This window comes from Python bivittatus, unplaced genomic scaffold (assembly GCF_059951505.1).
Source record: "Python bivittatus isolate LINGU-HERP-01145 unplaced genomic scaffold, Pbiv_v1 ctg000020_np1212, whole genome shotgun sequence".
Classification (NCBI taxonomy): domain Eukaryota; kingdom Metazoa; phylum Chordata; class Lepidosauria; order Squamata; family Pythonidae; genus Python; species Python bivittatus.
Genome location: NW_028277030.1, coordinates 113,032,049 through 113,056,867, shown reverse-complemented (window position 1 = coordinate 113,056,867; position 24,819 = coordinate 113,032,049). Strand labels below are relative to the sequence as shown.

General features: G+C 37.3%; 1 protein-coding gene across 8 annotated transcripts in view; it reads left to right on the top strand.

Moving 5' to 3' along the window:
- Positions 1 to 24,819, top strand: part of RPS6KC1 (ribosomal protein S6 kinase C1) — a 109,178-nt gene that overhangs the window by 18,767 nt on the left and 65,592 nt on the right. For 7 of the 8 annotated variants that reach the window (XM_088146796.1, XM_088146800.1, XM_088146794.1 and 4 more), the window contains 4 exons: positions 2,591 to 2,706; positions 4,851 to 4,944; positions 6,313 to 6,369; positions 8,416 to 8,778. In XM_088146796.1, coding sequence (XP_088002922.1) covers positions 2,591 to 2,706; positions 4,851 to 4,944; positions 6,313 to 6,369; positions 8,416 to 8,778 — 630 coding nt within the window. Of the gene's footprint in view, positions 1 to 2,590; positions 2,707 to 4,850; positions 4,945 to 6,312; positions 6,370 to 6,987; positions 7,072 to 8,415; positions 8,779 to 24,819 lie in introns of those variants that run through there. The other variant, XM_088146812.1, reaches the window with a different exon arrangement.

The following is a 24,819-nucleotide window of genomic DNA, read 5'->3' as shown; positions in this document are numbered from 1 at the left end:
AAGTCAGCAAGTACTCTTCCTGCACAATTTCATGTTATTTCCCATACAAGTCTGGTGAGGACTTTTTCTTGAACTTGGTTACAATTAATTGAGGCTGCCCAGATTGCCCAGCAATAGGTCTGGTGAACTGAGTCACCTGTATTTGCTTCCAGTGTAAATGAAACACCCTCCCCCCACCCCTTTTTAATTTTGTGCTTAAGACAAATTCAGCTGAAGTTTCTCTAAAATTTGCCTATTGTTCTGGACCACACTTTGCAGGTGTTTCAGTTGTCCGATAGGTAAACTGAAAAGTAATAAAAGAGAATGCAACATATTTTATAGTCTGCTTGGGGATGACAGAGAAAAATCGGAACTGTATTTTTATGGAGAACTTAGGGGAGGAGGTTCCTGTTTCTAGCCAGCTTGCTTGGTTCTGGATGCAGAAGAGGCAAGAAGCACTTCTGCTAGCTTGCTTTTTTACCTAGAATTCCTATGTGTGTATTGCAGCTAGGGCTGTGCCTAAATAGAAGGTTATTCTGGATAACCCATTTCTACAAGAAAAAGAGAAAGATTCTCTGAACTTCAGTTTGATGCTAGTTAGAACTTTATAAGAAAATCAAGATAGTGCTGCAACTTTTGTAGGTAGTTCTGCCTGTCTGTAATGCCAGCATGGATCTTTACCTGCAGCTGAATCACATGATAGACTGTATTTTATTCTTTTTGGAGAGAAGGTCATATCATGTCTGAATGCTTGCCCGCCCCTCACAAAAAGAAAGCAACATCAGCATAGTATTATTGCATCATGTGCAGAATATTGTTTTTGGACTAGGAGATTTTTAGTTACCTACCCTGCAGTCATAAGTGAGACATTCCAGAAAGATCTGCGTTATGAGTTTCTGCTGATTGTGTATATTGGCAGCCAGTCCTTTTTTCTCATTCCTGAAGAGATTATAATATAACCAAAAATTTTTACAGTAAAGAGGTAATAGATGAGGAGTATTGACTAATTGATTGATTGATTGACTACATGCCATCAAGTCATTGTCAACTCTTAGCAACCACATAGATTTTCTCTCTGATGATCTGTCCCTAACCTGGTCCTTCAGCTCTTCCAGTGGCACGCTCATTGCTACTATAAATGCGTCTACCCACCTTGCTGCTGGTTGTCCTTTTCTTCTCTTTCCTTCTACCTTTCCCAGCATTACAGCCTTCTCCAGAGAGCTAGGTCTTCATGTAATGTGTCTGAAGTAGTATAATTTGAGCCTGGTCATTTGTGTCTCAAGTGAGAACTCTGGGTTGATTTGTTCAGTGATCCATCAGTTTGTTTTCTTGGCTGTCCAAGGTATTATCAGGAGTGTTCTCCAGCATCAAAGTTCAAGAGCATCAATACTCTGCCTAACTTGCTTCTTCAAAGTCCAACTTTTGCTTCCATAGAGTGTCACACCATGGGAATACCATGGTTTGCACGATTCTGATCTTTATAGGTATAGAGACATCACAGCATTTGATTATCTTTTCCAAGGCCTTCATGGCTGCGCTATGAAGTGCTAGTCTGCAGCATATTTCTTGACTGCTTGTTTCTTTACCGTTGATGGTTGATCCTAAAAGGCAGAAGCTATCCACCACTTTGATATCTTCATTGCCTATTCTAAGGCTGGTGGTTCTACCTGTTGTCATTGGTTTGGTCTTCTTTATATTTAATTTCAGTCCCATTTTTTCACTGTGCTCCTTAAATTTTATTACTAGGGCTTGAAGATCCTTTGTATTTTCAGCTATCAGGGTAGTGTTATCAACATATTGCAGGCTATTGATGTTTCTTCCTCCAATTTTAAAACCATGCTCATCTTCTTCCAGTCCAGCTTCCCTTAATATACAGTATATTCAGCATATAGGTTGAATAAATAAGGGGAGAGTATACAGGCTTGTTTCACTCCTTTGCCAACCTGGAGCCAGTCTGTTTCACCATATCTGTCTGTACTGTGGCTTCCTGGATCCCAACTGTCCTTTTGGGGAATAGAAAGCCCCTTCCATCGATAATACAGTGATGTGATAGTCTTTTTCTCATTCAGGTTGTAATCCTCCTGCACCATCTCTTCCCACTGAATCTAAATAGAACAGATTTTTGGGAGGGAGGGAATAAAAATGGCCTTCTCTTTCTTCCAGTAGCAAGACTGTCCTGTGCATGGTGTTTAGAGAAGAGAAATTCAGAATCCAAGTCTTCGTCTTTAGCATAAACTAAATAGCTGAAGTCTGCAACCATAAGGGATTAGGGCTGCAGTGGATGGAGTACAGAGATCTGTAATGTGACAAGCCTTACCTCATTTATCTTTTGGACATTGATGGTATATATTAGGTGTTTTATTCACTAATTGAAAGTATTGTTTTATGCGTTCTTAAAAAAGACGGAGCTTTAAATTCCATTTGGGCTGCCAGATTGTATGCATCTTTAATAGATGGCAAAACATTCTGGGACATTTGAGCCTGGACAGTTGACGCAGTCTTGTGAAGCAGTTGCGTGGCTTTATAGATGTGGGGCTTTTTTTCTCATAAGGGATTTTTGCAAGAAAAAAATGGCTTGTTTCTCAGAAGGTTGATTTTGTTTATGTTTCAGGGCGATTTGAAGAAGGTGTGATTGAAGAGAGAAGACAGTGTGCAGAAGATTTGCTTCAGTTTTCTGCCAACATCCCCATGCTCTACAATAGCAAGCAGCTTGAGGATTTCTTTAAGGTTAATCTAACTAAGCTAGCCCATCTTTTAAATGATTTCATTTGGCTGTGTGAGTGAAGTCGTTCTTAGTGCTACTACTCTGTAAAAATCGGTACAAATGCAGTTCACTATAAATCTCAGGAAAATATAAGCAATCTCTATGCATTATTTCAATTTGTTCAAGGCCAGCTACCTGTAGCTTCACCTCCCCATCTACACAATGAAGTTGCAAATGATTAGATTCTCAGGGTTGGTCTAAGTTAAATCAGAATCTCTGTAGTATGCTAAGAATACATATATAATTATATATCTCCATTCCTCCATGTCAAGCCGTTTACTCAGGAAATTATCTCTGCGTAAACAGAGTGCTGTGTGATATAACTAGGCTACACATGCTGTCACTATTGCAAATCATCCTCCATAGGATAAAAAACAGAAAGGCACTTTATTAGAATAAAGAGCACCTAGAGAATTTCAGACTGGGGCAGTATATAAATGTTGTGAAACAAATTAATAAAGTACCATATAGATTATAAAATTTGGGGTATATCTGTAGAAGTCCAGATCTGTGGAAAATCTTATGGTATTATCATGGCAAACAACTGCTGCTTTGCTCATGTTTTCTGCCATAAATATATTACTGGTACACATTGGAAGGAAGGAGAGTGTCTACTAGTTAGCAGTCAGATTAGTAACTACACACTGATGATATTCTATCAAGTGGCCTCTGCAGCAAACAGAGATGATGTTAGCATGACAGCGCACATGCAATAAAGTACTTGTGTCAGGATATCTGATGCAAAAAATGTAAATTGTGGCATTTGCATCAAGCACATTTGTTCCTCCTTGTCCTTCCTTGCAGATACCCATACTTCTACGTTAGAGTGCATGTAGTACTACTGGATAGGGCTACAAATATCCAAACTAGTGTTTCTCAACCTCAGTAACTTTAAGATGTGTGGACTATGCTGGCTGGGGAATTCTGGGAGTTGAAGTCCACACATCTTAAAGTTGCTGAGGTTGAGAAACATTGATCCAAACACTCATCTCTAAGATGGCAGCAAAGTATTTGAGTAATTCTGTATCTCTTTGCTACCATTTACTGGTCATGCAGATTTTTGCAGCCTAGGTCTGATCCATTTGACTTTTACTTACTTTGGCTAACTTCACACGTCATACCAAACTGTATTAGGGAAGCTTGTTTATGTATATCCAGCATTTCTTCCATGAGGGCTTAGGGAGACAAACATGGCTGTCCTTTCTTCTAGGCATTAAGCAGACCCAGAGTTGCTTAAGCTCAGTTGTATCATATACCTTCCAACCATGGTGTGATGCCAAAATATGTTTTGATGATCCTAACTGAGAAACTACAACCTTTGTGTGACTGGCAAACAAGTTCACATTATGGTTTGTGGTAGGTTTACAATCATGGTGTGTTAATTATGGTTTGGTGTAATGATTGAATTGGTACAACAGAAATATGGCTGCTAAATGGATATAAAACCAGCAGAGATATTTTCTAGAGGGGTGACCATCCTAGTTTGAGGGGTATCAAACTAAACATAGGTGAAAGTTAATTTAAGATAAGATAGTTCTGTTTCTTTTCTAGTAGCTGGGGCAGGAGATCTGGTGAGTTATGAACTATTTGATGTATCTGTGCAGATGGTTCAGTAGCAATTTCTTCTTTGGGGAATTTTGTGTATAGCCAGAATGCCTCTCAGGTTTAAAAATCTATTTTATCCTAAAAGCTAGTATGGCTGTTTTAAAACAATATGTTTGGGAAAACATAGATAGCAGCCTTGGATATCATTTTTCTAGGATAGGAATATGTGCCACCTTGAAGGTGTTTGCTAATTAGTTATTTAGATTGATAAATAAATCTGATATCTATTGGGCGTTCTTTCTTTAAATGTGTACTTCAGGTTCAATCTGGAAAGAATATGACATCTAAAACTAATCCTTACCAATTTGGAATATGGATTTCAACTCCCAGAATTCTCAACAATGCTTGTGCTGGCCAAGTTGGGGAACAGTGTTTTAGATCACGTTGCCTGGGGCCCTGTGGTTTAGCTATTTTTCTTGTGGCTTTTCCCCCTTTAGTGAAAGTTAATTAATCCATAGTGAAGAATAGCTAAATATATACATTGATTTCTGTCTGTTTTAAGGATGGAGAGGTACATGATGGATCTGAATTGATTGGGCCTGCAGAACCTCTGGTGGACTCTCTGACAGACAGCTTATCTACCTGCAGTTCTGAAGGTTGGCTTCTCTCTTCTTACCTTTTGTAATCTAATTCCAGCTGATTTTTTTTAAACTCTGGTTTCTTGCAAAAACCATAGTAATCTTATTTTTGGGAAAGACAATTGAGGAATTTTATATGGCATGTTTTGGACCCTTAGTAAAAAAGTGATCTAAATACAATAAACTATTATGATTTATTATGGAACCAGAAACCAAACTTTTGCATTTTACAATGCCTACAATGTAATAATACATCTGCATGCTGTAGTGAGATCAAAACAATCCTGGTTTAGCACAGTATAGAATTGTTTCCTTGGCTTTTGAGTGGCATGCTGGATGCCTCTCTCTCCAAAATAGGACTAAATCTAAATTGTGATTTTAACTATTTTTATGGTGTTTTAAGTGTTCACAGTTGATATGTTGTTTGTTTATTTGTTTCCCTGAGTGCCCAGTGGGCAGAAAGAAAGGATTGATAAGAAGAAAACAATAAAATATGCCAATACTTTTCAGTTATGCCTTAACATTTCCCCTTTTTCCGTCACATTAAAATTGGATTTGGTAACAACTTTTTATGGTCTTTGGAAGCCATACCCCAAATTTCTCAGAGCCCCATGTGGCTCTTGGGCCTCAAATTGAGGACCTCTGGTATGGTGTTATGGTGAAAAACGGGCCACTGAGTAATTTGAGGGTTTTTTCCAGAAACCCAAAGTATCTCTCTTAATCTTCATCTCCTCTAGATGGCAGCATTACATTTCAGCTCTAATTTTCTGGACTTTACAAGCAGTAAATTTTCCCTGGTTTGCTTCTCCCTCTTACGCAGAAATCTCAGTCTTCACCATGATGGAATAAAGCCTATTGCAGCAATACCTTTTCAGATTATTTTTATTTAATGTTTTGGCTATAAACTACGTAGTCCTCTTTCTTTTTGTTATTGGCTTTTTGGTGTATTTCTAGGTCATCCAATAGCCACTGCTCTTGAGGATTCACCAAATGAGGTTTCAGACATAAAATTCACAAATGCAGTAGAACATAATGTAAAATCTGAAAATAAATACAGACCAGATAAAAACAACAACAGCAGGGGAAAATGCAATTCAAGTATCTAAACACTTGTGGTATTGTGGTACATCTTTAATCTAGGCTGTTGGCCAGGTTAGCTGGGAATCTGGGGAGTTATAAGACCATATATCTGGATGGTGAATGGTTGAGAGAGGCTGGTTTTTGCTTTTAGAAAAGAACTGTTTATATTTTTCTAGAGTGAATTTACCCAACAAACTGACCCTCCCCCTTTTATTTCTATTTCGAATTGCCTGACTGCAATGAGCCTGTCCTAGTTCAAACCTATGCATAACTAACGTTGGCTTCATCTTATTTTTGTTTCTGCAGCTCGGAAGGATATTGGTGTCCTTGATGAAGTGACACTTAACCAGTCAGAATATGGAGGTAAGAAAGAGTGGAATAAATTGAATAGTGCTGGGTTAGTTCTTTGTTTATTTAATTGCAAAAGAAGGAATATCCATAATGTGTTGGCCCTTTTTGGGTGGATTCACTTGCAGCACACAGTTTTGAACATTACCAGATTCCAAGCTAAATAGGGCTTTACAAGGATCACCAGCAGCATGGATTGCATTTGGATCTCATTGGCAACCGAGGCAGCTCCCACAGTAATAGTGTCACATGGGTAACAAGGCATACATAACCTGTTACCATGCAGGCTGCTGCATTTCTGAATAGTCCTCAAGGGCAGCCCCTTGTAAAGTGAACTGTAGCAGCATAGATGAGAGGTACAAGGGCTTGAATGACCATAAATAATTTACTCTGAATTGTAGCAGTTTCAGAGAGAGCGAGCTGCTATAATCTGGGACATTTTATGTGCAAAACATTGGTCTGCCTGTTAAGCTATTGCTCCTCTCCTCCAGCTTAAGATCATCAATGCATTTTTGGCAGAAGTAAGACTTCTGATTTTGGACTACCTGATTTTGAACTCAGTCTCATAGCTATGCGACTGCGCTAGTTCTTTTAGTCTGAGTGTTGCATAATTCTCATCTGGTTTATACTTTCAGTATGAAGCCTTTTGGAATGCTCTAATCTCACACCAGATCTACTCTACAGCAGTAAAATAAGTTGTCCACCGAATATGAATTGGTATACAATCAGCTTCTTATTCAAATTCTCAGTGACTTTTGGGCTGTGTTTCATTGATTTATTTACAAATGGGCTCTAAATAGACACAAGAATGGTGATTATAAATCTCTGTGCAATGGGGACTAGTCTGGTGTTATTCACTTACTTATTACATTTTTCCACTTGTGAAAAGAAGGATGGGTTACTGTTAAATGCCATTATGTCCTTTGAGAAAGCTATGTTACTCAGTGGTTAAAAGTCTTTGGAGACCCATACCTCATATCTCTTGCAGAAACACTAAAGAAGAAGAGATATGAGGTATGGGTAGGTTCACCACTCTGAAATACTATCAAAATAATCTGGACAGCTAATGTAGATAGATAATGTACCCAATTGTACATTAATTGTTCCGGAAAAATCTTAATAAGACAAATCTAAAACTCCTTTGTAAGGAAATATTACACTGAGACTTTTTAGATTAGGTTAAAAAAAGGATTCATAAGCAAGTGTATGCTCTGCATAATATAAACAACAATGCATGGTATGGAAAAGGAAGACAGAATATTGTATTCCTTTCCCATTGAATTGGAACATAGATTCATCCAATAAATCTGAATGTTTGGAGGTTTGAGACAGATAAAAGAAAGCTTCCTCACATGAAACTATAGAAGTTGCATCCCAACATGTTTTGATAATAGTCACTGACTAGAATGATTTGGAAGGAAATTAAATAAATTCAAACAGGAAAAATTGTCACTGATTACAAGACATGCTGCCTATATATTACCTCTGGAGCCATAAGCTTCTCAGAATTAATTGCTGGGAAGCTTGAGTGATGGGCTGCTATTGTGGGTTCCTGTGGGCTTTTCTTGGGCCACAGTGTGAATTAAATGCTCAGCTAGATGGATTTTTTGTTTGATCTGGCAGAGTTCTTGTTTTTTAATTACCAGTGGAAGAGGTTATATAATTTGTTGTACAAAAGTAAGCTATAAATTGTATAATCTTCTTCATCAATCATTCTTCTTCATCATCACTTGTGTATATGAAGTACTTTGCTAAGTGTTCAAAGTACATCACATCTATTATCCTAATAAACCTTCTAATCATCATATAAAAGAAAGGCCACTATCTTTTTTAGAGGCAGTGGTCTGGCACTAAAATAGAAGTAAAGTTTTTCCCAAGGTGTCCTTTTGATTTACATCTAAATTAATATCTTCCATGGATATTTCTTTTACTTAAGCTCATGCTCTAAATCAAGACTTGCTAGTAGGGGTTCTTTAGATGATCAGATATTATTTCATGGGAGAAGGCTGAATTAGCAGGGCCATTCATTCCTTTTGTCTCCATTCCTTTGTTGTACTTCAGGTTTATCCAGTGACAGCAACTTAATTTCCTTGACTGTTGATGCAGATTCTCTTGTTGAGTTAGATGATGGAATGGCATCTAACCAGAATTCCCCCAGCACATCTCTTGGTCTCAGCTTTGCTGCTGAACCTCCAGCATTAGCTTCTGCCATTTCAGACCATGAATGGAGCAAATCTGAGAGTGAGAGGGAGAGCCGGGGTTTATTCACTGGGAGCTTGAAGGCCAAGCTTGGCAGGAGAGACTATTTGGACAAAGCTGGAGAACTGATAAAGCTGGCCTTGAAGAAAGAAGAAGAGGAAGACTATGAAGCTGCATTTGGCTTTTATAGAAAAGGTGTCGGTCTACTCTTAGAGGGAGTTCAAGGTATGATCTCATTTATTTTTATGACCCCAAAACTTATTTAGTTTACTTAAGTCCTCTAGTCAGCAAATTCAGCTGTGAGCTCACTCATTTTTGCTGTCATCATGCAGAGTTTCAGAAGTTGCATGGTGATAAAAAATGTCCGTCAAATTGTAAACACTTACTTTTTTCTTAAATAAGAAACAGACTTGTTCCACTGACTAAATCTGTCTGCATTTTTAATCTTCATTTATTAACTCTAACCCCAACCCTATTTTGTTCCAGGCAGTTAAATTGCCTTATCAAATGCTACCTTATTGTAGCATTGTAAAATATAAAAAATCTAGCTCCATAATAAAAACCAATAGTTTATCATATTTAGATCAGTTAAAAAACTGAGTGCTGAAAACATGTCATATAAATGATATTAATAGCTTTTCCTGATTTGACATCCTCTAAATGCATCAAATGTCAGTTCCATTCTTTCTTCCCTTCTGTAGCCAATAACCATAAATGGTAGGGATAGTGGGAATTGTAATGAAAAAATTGGATATTAAAGGAAAAAGAACAGCCTTCCTGGGTTACTTTGCATTTATTTATTGAAGTAGAAAAGCTTCTAAAGAATAGAAATGATAACCTTTACTTATAAGCTTACAGTCTTAAAGTCAGTGCGCAAAAGGAAAAGAGAAAGATAGCAAACCATCCAAGGCATTGAAAAGGGTTTCTTAGTTGCAGAATTCAGCAGGTTGAAGATCAGAACACAACAGAAGGACTTCTCCCTCTCATGAGTTTGGTAATAGCAGCTAGTAGTGGGAAAAGGGGGTCTCTAGTTAGGGTGGAAGGATCCCTGACTACTGTTTTCTCTCCCTCTGATCTGTTCCTCTCTAGTCAGGTTTAGCAGTTGAGGCTTCTGATAGGTTTAAATATTTCTTCAAATTAGTTCAGTGGCTTTTGCTAGGAGCAAGGAATTCTGGCCAACCAGTTTACTTCCATAACTTCAATAGGTATACTGCTAACTATACCTATGTTTTAGACATACCTTAGAAAGTTTGTTCACATATGGTTCAGTAGGAGCTTTATTTCCAGTTTCACTTAGCCACGACTTAGCAATAGTTCAGAGCCTATAATATGGTTTATCTTTTTGGTTTGTAGAAACAAACCACCTTATAAACCATACATTGAAGTTAGTTTATTTCACATAAACTGTTTATTTATTTCATATGGTTAATAACAAATTTCTAGTATGAATGATGACACGCCTCAGCTAATCAGAAATAGAAGTAAAGTTTAAGATGAGAAGTGCACAACCTCTAGAGGGAAGCTACATTGTTCCCATCATATAAAGCAAGATTTATTATGACATAGTAAATGTGAAGAACACTTTTTTGATGTTTTAATCTGAGCCCACAGGAGGATGCTCAAGACAAAGTCTCCTATTTTTCTCTAGGGTATAAGAGAATCCATTCCACTGAATATGAATTGAAAGCTGAAACAGTATTTTTGGGTGTCCAAGTTTCTCAACAAGCTAATTTTGCCAAAATAGTTCCCATCCTCTGAACCCAGTTTTTTACATTAATAAATGAGTGAAGCTAGTCTCACAAATAAAATTGGAGACTTATGTACTACCAAATCTGGACCTGTCTGTCTGTCTGTCTCTCTCTCGGGGTATTCTGGGGAGCTTAACATATACAAAATGATACTATCAACAATAAAACCCAGTAGATAGCATCACCCAAGGGAACAGCAACCAGACTCTCTCCTCCACCAGCAGAAAGAGACAAGAAGGTCCACCCAACTACACTAACCCATGGACCAGGATAATGGCCATGCTTTTAGTGCTCTTTTAAAGTCTGGTAAGATAGGAGTCATCCAAATATCTGGGGGAATGTTGTTCCAGAGGATAGATTTGCAGCCTGTATTTGCTAATGTTCTGGAAGAATACAGTAATGGTATATTGAATGTGTAGATACTACGAGGGAAGTACTATACTAATAGTCTTCTTCTTCGTCCTAGTGTTTGTCCTGCATAATTGCAGGGCCTGCTTATTTTTAGCTTGTACTCACCTAGTTCTTGCAGTGAAGCTATTAATCCATGATGCAGTGATGAGGGTTTGTTTATCAGTCGCTTGTTACAGGTTTAGGCTGAGAGGGAATGACTGGACCAAGGTCAACTAGCTTGCTTCCATGCCTAAGGGAGGACTAGAACCTGAATCTGTCCAGTCCTTCTCCAGCACCTAAGCCACTAGACCATGCTGGCTCTTTTTAACATTATGTAATAATATAATTACAATTAATAATGTTGCCTTAATAATAATAGAGCTAATATAGTGTATTAGTTAAGATGCTGTATTAGGACTGGAGTTTCCCTGGTTCAAGTCCACTGTCAGCTGTTGAATCTCACTGGGTGACTGAGTCAGTAACTCTCTCATCTCATCTTATTTCCCAGAGTTGTGCTAAAAACTGGGGGGAAGGCTGAAGCTTCAAATGAATTTCTCCATTCTTGTTGCCTTTTGTTGTGAGAAAACTATCTTCTGGTACCTCTGTCCTTGAACATTTTTCTCTTTCTCCTTCTCTCCACTCTCTGCCTTTAACTTCTAACCATGCTGCTATTTTACTGTTTGAACCTAATTTGGGGATCACAAGCATTACATAGGATTGTGTGCTGGTGTCTTTAAAAAATTAGGGTTTCATTTTCTGCTAAAGATATAAATACAGAATACTGCCACATGGTGGCATCAAGCACGTAGAATATGTACATCCCAAACTTTAACTGAAATCTACTGAATATAAGAGAGTCCCTTCTCTGCCCCCCTTGTTCTTTAACAATATGTCATATTTTAACAAGTCATAACGTTCTTTCACTTTGTCTGGTACAGTCTACACTAAGTAGACACTGAACCTTGTATTTGGTGGTGGTGGTGGAAAATATGTGTCCTACTAGTCAGCTACAGTCAATCCCAGAAAACGGTGAGTTTGAGTTAAGGAGACATTAAAAGGTCATGACAGAGTACAGCAGATGGCTGCACCCTGTTGCTTCCTTCTTAATGCTTCCTTAATTAAAATATGGCTATTGTGTGAGCCCCTGAAATGGTGTGGCTTTTTGAAGGAGCCACTAGCAGGTACAATGAGTGTGCCCATGATCTGATGTACCTATCAAGCCTTGCCAGGTTGGCTGACTTAGGAAATAAGAACCACTGAAAATATCTTTATTGCTAGTAGGGTAAAGTAACAGAATCAATTCTCCTGCTCAACTTATACCTAGTGTAATTAAGGCAAAGTTGCTGTGAGTCTCTTTCTCATGCTTCCTGGCCTGTTTCCTCCTCTGCTTTCCCAAGGTCTGTTAGACATTCCATCGCAGCACCTTTTTCACCTTGGATTCAAATACTACATACCTCTAGTTCCTCAGTGTAATGAATGTCCCTGCTTCTACTTGGTGCATGTCTACACAACCTGTGTGTCCTAGAAACCCTCAAGAGATGAACTTCAATTCCCCAGTTTCAGTATTGCATCAGTTTAATTATTTGTCAGTAATAAACTTCTAGCAGTTAACATCCTGAGACATAAAGCATAATAAAACATGACAATTAACAGTAAGGATATAATTTCATAAAATAACAATAACAACCTAACTAACCAAAATCAAAAGGCATCCACTTTCCCAAAGCTGTCCAAAACAGTTCAGTCTTAACCAGCTTTTGGAATACCCATCAGGGCACCAACCTGACCTTAGGGGGAGGCTATTCCATAAGGCAAAGGCTATCACTGAAAAATGGTGTTTCTGGGACCTTGGTTCTCTTACCTCCTGAACATGAGAGATTACTAATAGCTTTTTTTATAAGGGTTATATTGAATGCTTGTGTCAGCCAAACAGAAGTGCCCTTATCTCTCCAAACTCTGTGTAGAAGGAGAAATATGTCCTGACCGCCCCTTTCCTTAAATACTAGTCTGTATAGGGTTTCTGGTAGAAAATGTCAGATTTATTTCGGGACTGCTGTGAGTAAAATCAGTATGTGTTTGTTTCAGGTGAAATTGACACAGATTTTAAAATCCAAATATTTTATTTTGTAATAAAATTTCATTTAAAAAAAGGGAAAAAAACTAGGAATGTCATATTTTCACGAAGGAGAATGATTTGATGAAACAAAACAGTGCACATCTGTGGCAAAAATAAATGTGCTGTATGCACATTTACTAAAAAGACAAGCTGTGATCAGAATTTCCTCATCACATAATAACCCTGCCTGTTGATAGACTTCTGTGCTTTTATTTTCCTCTCAAACATTCTTTCTAGTTTAAAATTTTGTGCATAGTCCAACAAGAGAAACAGCAAATCAAAGAAATATGGTTTTTCCTCGAGTTGTAGCCTTTCATCGTGGCCTGGGTTCTACCAGGAAACGTTGGTCATGAAGCCAACTAGCTGAAGATTGCCAGAACTGTCTCTCAGGACCCAAAGGCATTTACCCTAAGTTATTTGAAAACCATAGCTGTGTTTTGTGGATGTTGGTTACTCTCCCCTTGTCACTTTTTCATTTAGAAGCATTTCTAAAGGTGATCTGCTTGTCACTTCAGGGCAAAAAACATCCTATACTAAGCTTTGTTGGAGACTGGGAAGCTGCTCTCTTGAGTCCTGACCTCTTGGCCCAAATTCTTTTTATTAGGGATGCTCTACAAAAAAGAGCTATATGTATCAATAAAATAAGTTAGAAGTAGGGTCAATCAGATTAATTTCTGGGTTTTTTTTTTTTTTTGCCATGACAATGATTCTTTTCTGCTCCTTTAATATGTCAAATGTATCCTAATTCTAAATCACAGGATATACTTTTTTTTAAAAAAAAAAAGACAATCTAGAACCAAGTATCTAAAACCACTTGCATAAATGGAACTTCCCTTAATTCAATTTCAGTACAAAGTTCCACATGCTGGAATCATGATAACAACATAAAAATAATCTTCAAGCTGAGACCAAAGTTCCTTTAGTTTAGCATTTTGTCTTCTTCCACGACCAGATAGATGTCTTTGGAATGCTCACAAGGATGCCAGAAATGTTACAGCCTCCACAAGATCTGGTATTCAGAGATGAACTGTCCTAAGAGATTGATGAGATTATCCTGAAGGAGACATAGAAAACTTTTCATTCATATCTAAGAAACGAGAGAGAACTTTGTATATACCTGTATCAATAGCAGTTAATGATGATTTTGAAAATAGTTCTGACAAAATGTTCTACTCCTTAAAACTTTAATATTTCAGAAAGCATCCTTTCCTTTATCTACCAAAGAAGTCTTCTCTGCATCCTCCCATTGGGAGTAGTACATTATATGGAGACACAGCAGAATGTCTTGGCTGTAGCACCCCAATTATGGAATGCTCTCCCTGCTCAGAGGTCAAGGTGTTGATTTTGATTTCATGCCAAGGAAAGACCTAGCTATTCATCTGGGCTTTTGATTCTCACTGACAGCAAAGTTAAAGTTCACAATGCCTAACTCTATGAGTTAGGCTGAGTCATGATAGTTTAATCAAGGACACACAGTAATCCTTCAGGCTAGTCAAAGAACCTAGTTTTTCTGTATCCACAATCATGCATGTATCTTCCTTGGTTCCACTCAGATTTAATAGCAATATGACTGATTTTCAGCAATGTTGTGTTTTGGGGTTTGTTTTTTTTGTTTTCAGAACCAAGTGGAGAGTAATTATATGAACTATATTTAAATAATTTAATTTTAATTAAGCTTAAATTCAATATTTCACCAGGAGTGAAATCTCTAGCACGGCATTAAAAAGGATCTGTGATGTCTCTCCCCAAAGTCTCCCCCTCCCAAGCTAGCAGGTGGCCGAAATTCTAGTGCACTTAATGAGACTTCAAATAAAGATATTAGGTAAAATAATTTTCAATATCAAATCTGACTCAGGTCTCTGTATTTCTACAGAATGGTTTTCTAGCTGCCTGCATGCCTCCTTCAAACTGATGCCGTGAATCAGCCTTCACCAACTTGATGCCTTCTATGTATTTGGATGTCAGCCCCCTTAATGCTTGCCCATACTATCTAGGAATTCTGGGGATTAAAATCTCAGCACATCCAGAAGGCATAAGAGTAGGGAAGACTGCTATAGAACATCATGGATTCTGGTTTAAATTTGCTACACCAGTTGTAGAGAAGGACGTGATCTAGACCTTACAGACTTTACAGCATCTACAAAACTGATGTTGGAGTTTATTAACATGAAGAGCAGCCTAAGGTTGGTACACCCCTCCAGGCCCATTTATTGCCCTCTGATTTAATTAATACCCTTTTTATTAATTGATTCTTTATAGTAAGTCCTCAAATGAACTATGTACCACATCAGTCTCTCCCAACTTTTATAGATGGGTTGGAAATAAGGCCAGATACAGACTTCGAGAATTATTTCTAATGAAAGGAATGCATTTTCTTACTGGTTTCTAAAAAGTAAGGCTTTTTGTATAGATATTGTTGGTTTTTTTTTTTTAATAAATCGCCTTGGGTGTTTTAATGCAAAGCTGGAAGGCAAATATTTTTATTAAAAACCAGAAAACCCTTACTTCTTGCAGAGCATTCTGGGGTATACCCATTCTCTACAGATCACAGTTACGGCTTGTAAAGCACACTCATGATTTTTCTGCAGTAGGTTTAGTTTTATTTCTTATATAGAAATGTCTTGCATCAAGTTGTATCTAGATTGAAACTATAGTTATTTAAAGCGGTTGCAGAAAAGGAAGAAAAGCTACAGGCTTTGCAGATTGCAAAAAAATTAAAAGATCAGGCGCTGCAGTATCTTCCAGGAAATGTGTAATGCAAATATTTTTCCTGCAGTCCCTGTATTGAAGTTGTATTCCCTGTTCAAGCTGGTTTCCCAGGATCAGGCGTCTGCTAGGTTCCTCTTTGTTGTCTAACAAGTTCCTCTTATGCTATTCTGTTTCTTGGCCATTTTTCTCTGAACTGAGCTGAAAGCTCTTCCAGAACAAAATGCAGAGGGAACGGGAATCCTTTTCATTCTTCTCACTTGTTCTCTCCCACTGTTCTTGGGGTCTGGCTGAGCAACCTTGGAATATGGCTTTAAAAGTAACCTCGTCCTGTTTACTCCAGAACCTATGCTGGAAGAAGAAGAGGTTTGGACACATTTTTATTTTCTTATTGAAATAGAGAAGTTATTTCTGAGGAGGTTTTTTTTTCTGTTGATTAAAATCCCAGGGATTGAAATTCAGCAAGAACTACAGGCAGCCCTTAATACATAACAAAGTTATCTCATGCCAGTTTAACTGTGTTTGTTAAAGACGAGTCCAAATAAGAATGCTTTATAGTTTCAGAAAACTAATCTAAGTTGTATCTTGACAGATGCCAAATGAAAGGAAGAAGCCCTTGTGCGCACGCTCCCTGGTTCGGTTTATGGTCACTCGCCAATTAGGAACACACAGAAATCACTTTCAGTTGAACACTGAGGCACATCAGGTTCTTTTGGAATACATGGAGACTCAATTAATTTAAAGTAGCACAAAACTTTTCTGGTTACAATGAACATTTGCTCTTTCTCATACACAAACACACACTCACAAATGCACACACACTCGTCCCCACTTACCTACATCCTTCTCAACTAAGCTGCCAGCCACTAGTTGGGCAGGGATTCCTAAACTTTTTGCTATCACTCCTCTCTTCAGTGTAATGTACACACCTCCCTTAAAAATCCAAACACCAAAATGAACACAAGTGAACAATGAAAACAATACAATGAACCTTTGAGAAATGTGGATTTATTGTAACAATGTAATGTAAAGGTTCTTCACACTTCCCCTGGTCTCTATCTGCACCTCCCAAGAGAGGTAGACCTCACAGTTTGGAAAACCCTGAGCTAGAGTGACAGAAGCCACCAAGTCTGGATCCAGGATGACTCAAAGAGAGGACAGGTTTTAGGGCCCTTTTTATCCCCCAAAGTCCTTGCTTTGTTGATTTGCAACTCTGATAACTTGCAAATTGATGGGGTTGGGGGTGGGGGTTCCGTGTGCCCAGGGCCAGCCTCCTTTGTCTGCTTCAGGTGACATTTCTACTTTGATCCTTAACTACTTGTTTCCTTCTTCTCTATCTCCCCAAGGGATCTTTTTGACAAGATTCCTGGCCTTTGTCCTCTCTGCTTACCTGTCTGCTTCATCTTTAGGTATGACAGCTTCAACCTGGTGTTACACCCCTTCTATATGGAGCAGCGTTTCTCAACCTTAGCAACTTTAAGATGCGTGGACTTCAACTCCCATGGCTGGCTGGGGAATTCTGGGAGTTGAAGTTCATGCATCTTGAAGTTGCCAAGGTTGAGAAACACTGATATGGGAGATAGCAATCATATTAAGACACTTACCCAATACAGTTTTTTCTTGAGGTTCCTGCTTTACCCTTCACCGTGTATCTCGTGGATGTGACACTTTTTCAGTCACTTTAAACCTGGAGAGGCAATCTGCAGGCCACATAATTTCCCCAGCCCCATTTCTGTACTTCATAAAGACCTTCTAAGATTATGCCCTGAAATCTGTTGCCAGATTTCTGGTTTGTAGCAGTGTCTTTTATTGTGTTTTCTAGGTAGAAGGATATATGGTGTTAAGCCTCTGCAAACAAGATGTGAAAATCTGGCCCTGCCTCCTGTAGTGATCTTTAGTTCCTTTAGTTTACTTCCAGGCTAGTTAGTACTGAGAACCTCTTGTTTTGTCTTAATGTGGGGGTAAAATAAGTAGAATAATCAGGCAGTTTGCTGCTTTAGATAGAATAGCAAATTCCACTTCAATCAAGGTGGTTAGTATCAAAGGGTAGCAGATCTTCCATAATCTCTGGCCTTTGCTTGACTGTGGAATGATGGGCGTTAAAGTTTGATACATCTGGAGAGAGCCAGGTGTGGTGTTATGAGTATGGTTCACATATCCACATAATTGGCTAGGCTGACATGCTTTTTACTAAGTTGTAAAACATAATTTTTAAACCATAATTGTTAGGTTCAAACATTGTGCTGAGTTAAAACCAAATAAATCGTATAATGACTTAGCATGATGAGTGAATGCGGTCTCTATGATTATTGACAAAAATATTACATGCATACATACTTATCACACTATACTCTTTTGGGGTAAACAGCATTTATATGAAGTATAGAAAAGGAGTAAAAAATAGTAAAAAAAGGGCTTGAGATAAGGAAAAAAAAGGAAACATAGCTAAAATAGCTTATACCAATACCATTCAATACACCTTTCTATATTTTTCTATTCTTGCAAACCATTCTTGCTTCCATTATATCCCTACACTGCTTCGTATATTGTCTTTTGTTCTTAAACTTCTCACCTCTCTCTTTGAGGATCCTATTAATTCCATCCAACTATGACTTTCTCAGTCTTCCTTGTTTTCTTACCAGTCATTTTTCCTTGAAATAATCGTTTTGCAATTCAGTCTTCATTCATTCTCTCTGTATGACCAACCATTTCAATGTATTCTTTCATAGTGGTCATTCACACTGTATTCAATCCATATTCATTCAGTACCTATTTATTCTTGGTCGTATAGCTTCTTGTTTGCCATACACACTTAAAGTACCCCTTTCCCACTGTATTCAAGTTACTTCAGTGTTTCTCCTGACATAACAGCCTCTTCTTTTCATATAATACTTTGGGCAGACGTATGCTGTTATAAACAACAGTTTTAACTTCTTTTGACAACATTCATTCTTCAGAACAATTTGGCTATTGTTTTGGCTATTTCCTTTCTGCCACCATTAGCGTGTCTTAGAATTTCTCCATCCATTTCCCTATCTTTAGTAAATGTTCTACCAAGGTACACAAATTCATCCACTTATTCAAGTTTTTGTCATTTCTGTATAACTTGAAATGATTCACTCCATTTTAGCTGTAAAACACAACTGCCTTGGTCTTTTATTCATTAATTTACAGATCCATACTTCTTGCATCATGCAGTCTAACATTTGGTGCAAATCATTTGTGTTCTCAGCCAACAACAAAGCATCCTCTGCATGCAAAAGTACACATGTAGTATATTCAGCTCTCCGATCAACACACCTCTAACATCACCACAAACGTTCCTTATACATTTATCATTAAACATTTTAAACACTCAAAGGGACATCCATGTCTTACTTCCTGCTCAGGGTTGAACTATTTGGTAAGCATTCCATTTTTCATAAAAGCATGCTTTATTTCCACCATATATTGTTCTTATTGCATTTAGCAGTCAACCTTCATATTTGCACAAAACGTTGTACATTCATTCCAATCAGTAAACATTCTTACTTTCATAAATTATTTAATGATGTGTTGAAAAGCAAAAAACTGGTTCTGTACACTCCCTCCTGCCATAAAGCCGTGCTACATTTCCCACATTTAGCACATTGTCATCTCTCTTACTCTTTTAGTTAGAGTTCTGACAAACACCTTTTTAGGAACATTCAATAAACCAAGCCCCTGTAATTTTGTATTCATATATTCATCCAGACATGTTAAAGAAGTTGAGTAATCACTTCATAAGCAAACCACACTCACATGATGATGTTTCTTCAATTACACCATCATCTTCTACAACATTCTCACAGTACTTAATGGCTTTTTTCCATCAATTTTTTCTTTGTCACTAATATTTATAAGATGGGAGGTTGGTGTGAGTAGATTGCCAAATTGCCAACCTCCTGACCATAGTGTGATTGCAATGTGTGATTGACTGGCATCCATGTTTGTTTATATATTTTTAAATAAATAAATATAAGTTTTATTTGAACTATAGATTTATACATGCTTAGCCATATTAGGGTGTTGTTTTTAATATGTATGGTTGTTGCATTTGGATTGTCTTAATTGTTAATATTTGTTTACTGATCTGGCTATTAAGTTGTGAAGTAATTTTATAGGATGTAATACTGAAATTACAGTATTTTGTTATTCTAATTTGTACCATACCTGGGTAAAGGCACATACATTTTTTAAAAAAGTATTATTACTGTGCCCAAACACTTTTTCTTACTCCCATACACTCAGACATGTCACCTAGAGAATATTTTTTTTTCCTGCTCTGGATCACATTCATTCATAATCAAGGCCATGCACAGAGCTCTCTGGGTCTCAAGGCAAACCTCTCAGATAGATTCTCCATCTCTTTGCTAGTCTTCAATTGAAGAGCTACTGACTACATTCAAGGAAGCAGACTTGTTCTGGTACCTGGAGCTTGCACCCAAGCCACTCTTAGGAAAGACTGGCAGCAGCACCAGCTTGAGGTAGTCTCTTGGGGGTTGTTGGCAGACCAGGGCTACCAAATGGGTTGCAAAAATCCATACAACTATTAGATTTGCAACAAACAGCTAGAATTTTTTGTATTTCTTTGATGCCATCTAATAGTCACCCTAATGTATCTGCTATGTTTGCCTGCAGCCCACTTCCACCACTGCTACAACTCCCACCCATCATGCTGCCTTAGGCAAATGCTGTCTGCAACAAACTATGATCATTTCCCCCCCAAGACTAAAGCCTGGTTACAATAGCTATCTCTAGAGGGGAACGTCAAAGAAGTCAAGGCTATCACTGGTTGCCAGTTGACTTCTGAGGCCCATTCAAAGAGCTGGTTATCATCTATAAAGCTATATATGGCATGGCACCAGGTTGTATCAGGGACTGCTTTACTAAATATGATTCTGCCCCTCCTGTCCAACCAAACTGAGAGGGCCTGCTTAAAGTCCCACCTTCATAGCAGGGATGTGGATCAGAAGGAAGGCCTCTTCAGTAGTGGCCTCCACATAATGGGGGTATACCTTGCTGTTTTTCTCCTGACATTTCAAAGGGCACAAAGACGTTTGTTTCAGTGGGTCTTCAGCCATTTGTGAGGAATTGTGGGTGTTTGTCTAGTTTTTGTTTCTGTTTTTACAGTTTTTAATGTTGTATTATGATATTATAAAGATACGTAAATCATATGTATCATAAATTGTATTATGATCTTGTACATGGCCTTTTAGATTGGACTGGTATAAAGATAAGGTAAAATAAAATAAGACAAGATAAAATATTTAGTGTCACCTGCTTAGAGAAACAACAAATCCCCCACTTTTTATTATGGCATTGACACTTATTGATGGCCAAATTAACCTTGGCCCCTCCTGAATTAATGAACCCCTGCACTGAGAGTTCCTGGTCCCATACTTGCCATTGTTGAGCCCTGAAGCTTCTGCTGTGCAATTAACAAGCAGAGAGCTTCACCGATAAAGCAAACAGATTTTCTGGATTTTCCATTGGCTTTGAAGCCTTCTAAGGGAAGTTGTTTGACACATACACACCAAAAAAATCTCATTTAGGTTTCAATTGTCTTGTCGTTTTTTTGCTGGCTGTGCAATAATTTTAAAAATATCTTTTACTTCCATTGGTAGGATGAAGGTGCAAAGCATTAAATTGACAGTGGTTGTAAAATATAAACAATTCTAAATAAGTGAGCATTTCATATTTAGGTTTACACGTCTCTTAAATTTTTTAAGCTACTCCATAAATAATATATTATGGCCTAAGTATATGAATGTGGCAAGTATGCATTGTTGACATACTCTGGCAATTTAAAGCTATATCGCCAGATAAAATATCATCACAAAGGATATTCATTAGCTACTCTAAAACTAGAACTACTCTAAACTCGTTGAGCTTCATACATAGTGAGCTTGCCTGTGTGTTAGATTATTATCTTTCTGAGTTGTGTGGGTATTACACTATATCAAGGTGGGTGATCTGTACCTACAAGAACTCCACTTAACCCCATCTTGCAACCTTCAAAGTATCCCTGATTTGTGCTGCTGAAATTTAAGAGCAAAAATGCTCAGGTTTGGTGGCACAGTTTTTCCTGTGTTTTGCTAAAATAAAATGCAAATGGGTGGATTAATTTCCCATTTAGTCCCTAAATCTTCCATCAGATGGGTTGCACATTTCAGCCCATCATCCAGTGAGGCCACTACACCTTTGCCTATGTTGCCTATAGCACTTGGAGCCTGATTTTAATAAGCATGACCCCAGCTGCAGAAAGTTTGCTTGCCCCACTTTTCAGATTCAGTTAGTAATGTAACTTTGGGGTTTAGTGACGTAATTTTTGTTCTATATTTTAATTAGTGTTAGCCTGCTCTAAATATTTAACTGGGATATAAATCAGCCAAACAAATAAGTTTATACATCTGTATTGACTTTTAGTAATGCTTATGCTGGGTTCAGTTTGGTTAAAAAGCAGCATATCTTTATATAAAACAATGTGAATTTGACACATGATACTGTGTCTTAACTTAATTCTTCCTCCCCTTTTTTTGATACTTTTTCATTTGTGGATGGTATAGATATATAAAAATATATTATTTCGATAAAATATATAAATATATATTTAAAATATATTATTTAAGTAATAATATTATTATTATTGTTAGTATAACTTATTAGGCTTGTTCATACATAATGTTAATCCATAGTTAATGTTACCAAAACAAATCTAGACAAGCTTTATACTTGCATGCTCTCCCCACCTTCTTCAGCATAGCAACAAACAAACAAACAATCATAGCCTTTATTTTATATTTTATATTAATTGTAGCTTGCTGTGTTGTCTGACCTTGGAGGGACAATATAACTCTTAACTTGGATTAATGGAAATAAGCCAATTTCATTTAAGACTTTATGAGTTTGTTTTATTTTGATTAAGCATAATTACAATCAACCATAGTTTACAGTTTGGACAACAAGCTAAACTAGAGATAATTTAAAACAAAGCAAACTTCATAATTCCTTGAACAAGCCACACGGGAAGTGCATTCATCAATTAAAAGAAAATGGGGAGAGGTTCAAAACTGATATGAATCTGATTTTTTTTTTTACATGACACAGTTAAACTGGTATTTGCTAACCTCAGGCATGATAACCTCACCAATTTAGACAATTTTAAAAGAGAATTGGACAAATTCATGGAGGATCAGATTATCAGTGGCTACTAGGCTTAATGACTATAATTTCAGAATCATAGGCAGCAAGCCTGGAAAACCAGCTGCTGGGAAAACCATGGAAGAGGATTATAACTTTTCTGTATCTCCTTGTAAGTTTCTCAGATACATCTGGTTGACCACTATGGGACACAGAATGCTGGACTAGACATGCTTTTGGCCTGATCCACAAAGCCCTTCTTATATTTTTAGGAATGGCAATTAGCCCCAGCTGTTAAGAGCACGTTTGCCATCATCATCAGATATATTCACCAGTACCCACTGACAGTGGGAAGCCCCTGGGGCCTTTTCAGACTTGGAGCTGGCTCGAGTGCCAGGGTGAGAGCATACATGTATCCTTCCTACACTGTGAAAACTCAAGTGTTGTACTAGCATAGTTGCAGCAGATACAGACCCACTCAGCTGCTGATGCAAATAAAGAAAATGTTCCTTCTCTTTAATATACAGGATGATTTGCAATGGAAGCAGCAAATAGCTAAAAATGGCTAGAAGCCTGTATGTGTTGCTTGGTAGCTGTATAGTTATTTTTCATCTTTTCTCTTTTAATATTCTGTTTGCAGGAATGGTGAACAGAGCATCTAAAATAACCACTTTCACATTGCAACAAACACATCATCATTTGCTTAAAAAGAGTTATAATTACAGTTGACGAAGCATGGCCACCATAAAAATGCATTAGTTTAGCTTGACACATTAATTACCTGTTTTTGCAGATGTTTTTATATATTGTTGTGCGAACAGATTACAAAATAATTACAGGAAAGTCATATGGAAAACAAGCTAAGGGGGTGGTTTCTCGCCTAAATATTTTCATTCATGTGAATTTGTGCGAGGCACAGCTGCTGTATAGCAAATGGGGAGAGAGAGGGAAAGAGGAGGAATCTCAAAGGGTTTTTATTTGAAGGTCTCTGTCATCAGCATTATCACACTTTTTATATCTTTCTTCAGAGGAGGATCTTTTTTAAAAAAAATAAATCAACATTGCCTTATTTATAAAAGTCTGATTCAGGTAAAAATCCTTTGATCTTCATCAAGTGAAACACAAATATCTGCTAGTATCAAGGAAGACATTTAAATAGAAAATGAATATTTTGTTTGAAGAAAGATGATCTTGCCTGATTGTGCTATAAAGACTAATTAAAAGCTTTAACAAACCTAACACTTATATTCCTGATGTGTTTTTTAATGTCTAAAAGAATCTCAAAGCATAAAAATCTTAAGGATCATTCAGAAGTAGTGTGACTTCATACTCTATTGAAAATCTCATGGTACATGAAGGCGATGTGAACTTGAATATTTGAAAATCATTAATTAAATTTGGCATTTAATGTCTTTTTAGCAATACAATTAGAGGTATTTCTTTACCAGGAATGTGAATTATTACAGGGTCAAAAGTTCAATACAAAAATACTGAAAATAGCAAATTAAAAAATATTTACATTGTGAGGTATTAAGTGATTAATTATATATAACATTCATTACATGTAATAGATGGTAAAATGAAAATCTAAAATTTGGCAAATCTTGAAAATTCAGACAATTCTAAGTCCTATGAGTGAGTATTTGAGAAAAGTAGAAAAGAGGAACAAGAGGGGATAGAAATTCACTAATTTAATTTGGTACTGTCATAAAATATTGTACATATGTAGGCAATCACTAGAGTTTGTAATGTATTTTTGTGTCTTTCTGTGTACGAATATCTGTAAGAGTTTTATGATAAAAAAGGAAGCCTTAGGAATCAGCAAGGTTTAAGGCACCCATTTTGCCCCTTAACACCTCATAAAACCCTAGAAAATGTAAAGGTACTTTTTATTAGCCATATCTATGTGGGGGAAGAGGGTGCTTACCCAGGCGCTACATTTTTTGCAGCTATGTTCTTGTATGGGAGTGTGTGTTTGCTGAGATTGTTTTTACATATTACAGGCAAGATCTTATGGAAACACTGGGAAACATTTCTCATTTATCTCATGGGGATATGTTTGTACTAACATTGAGAGAGACAGAGAGAGAAAATAAATTGCGATAGCTGGAGGCAAGCTGGTAAGGTGGGAAGAGGAAGTGGAGA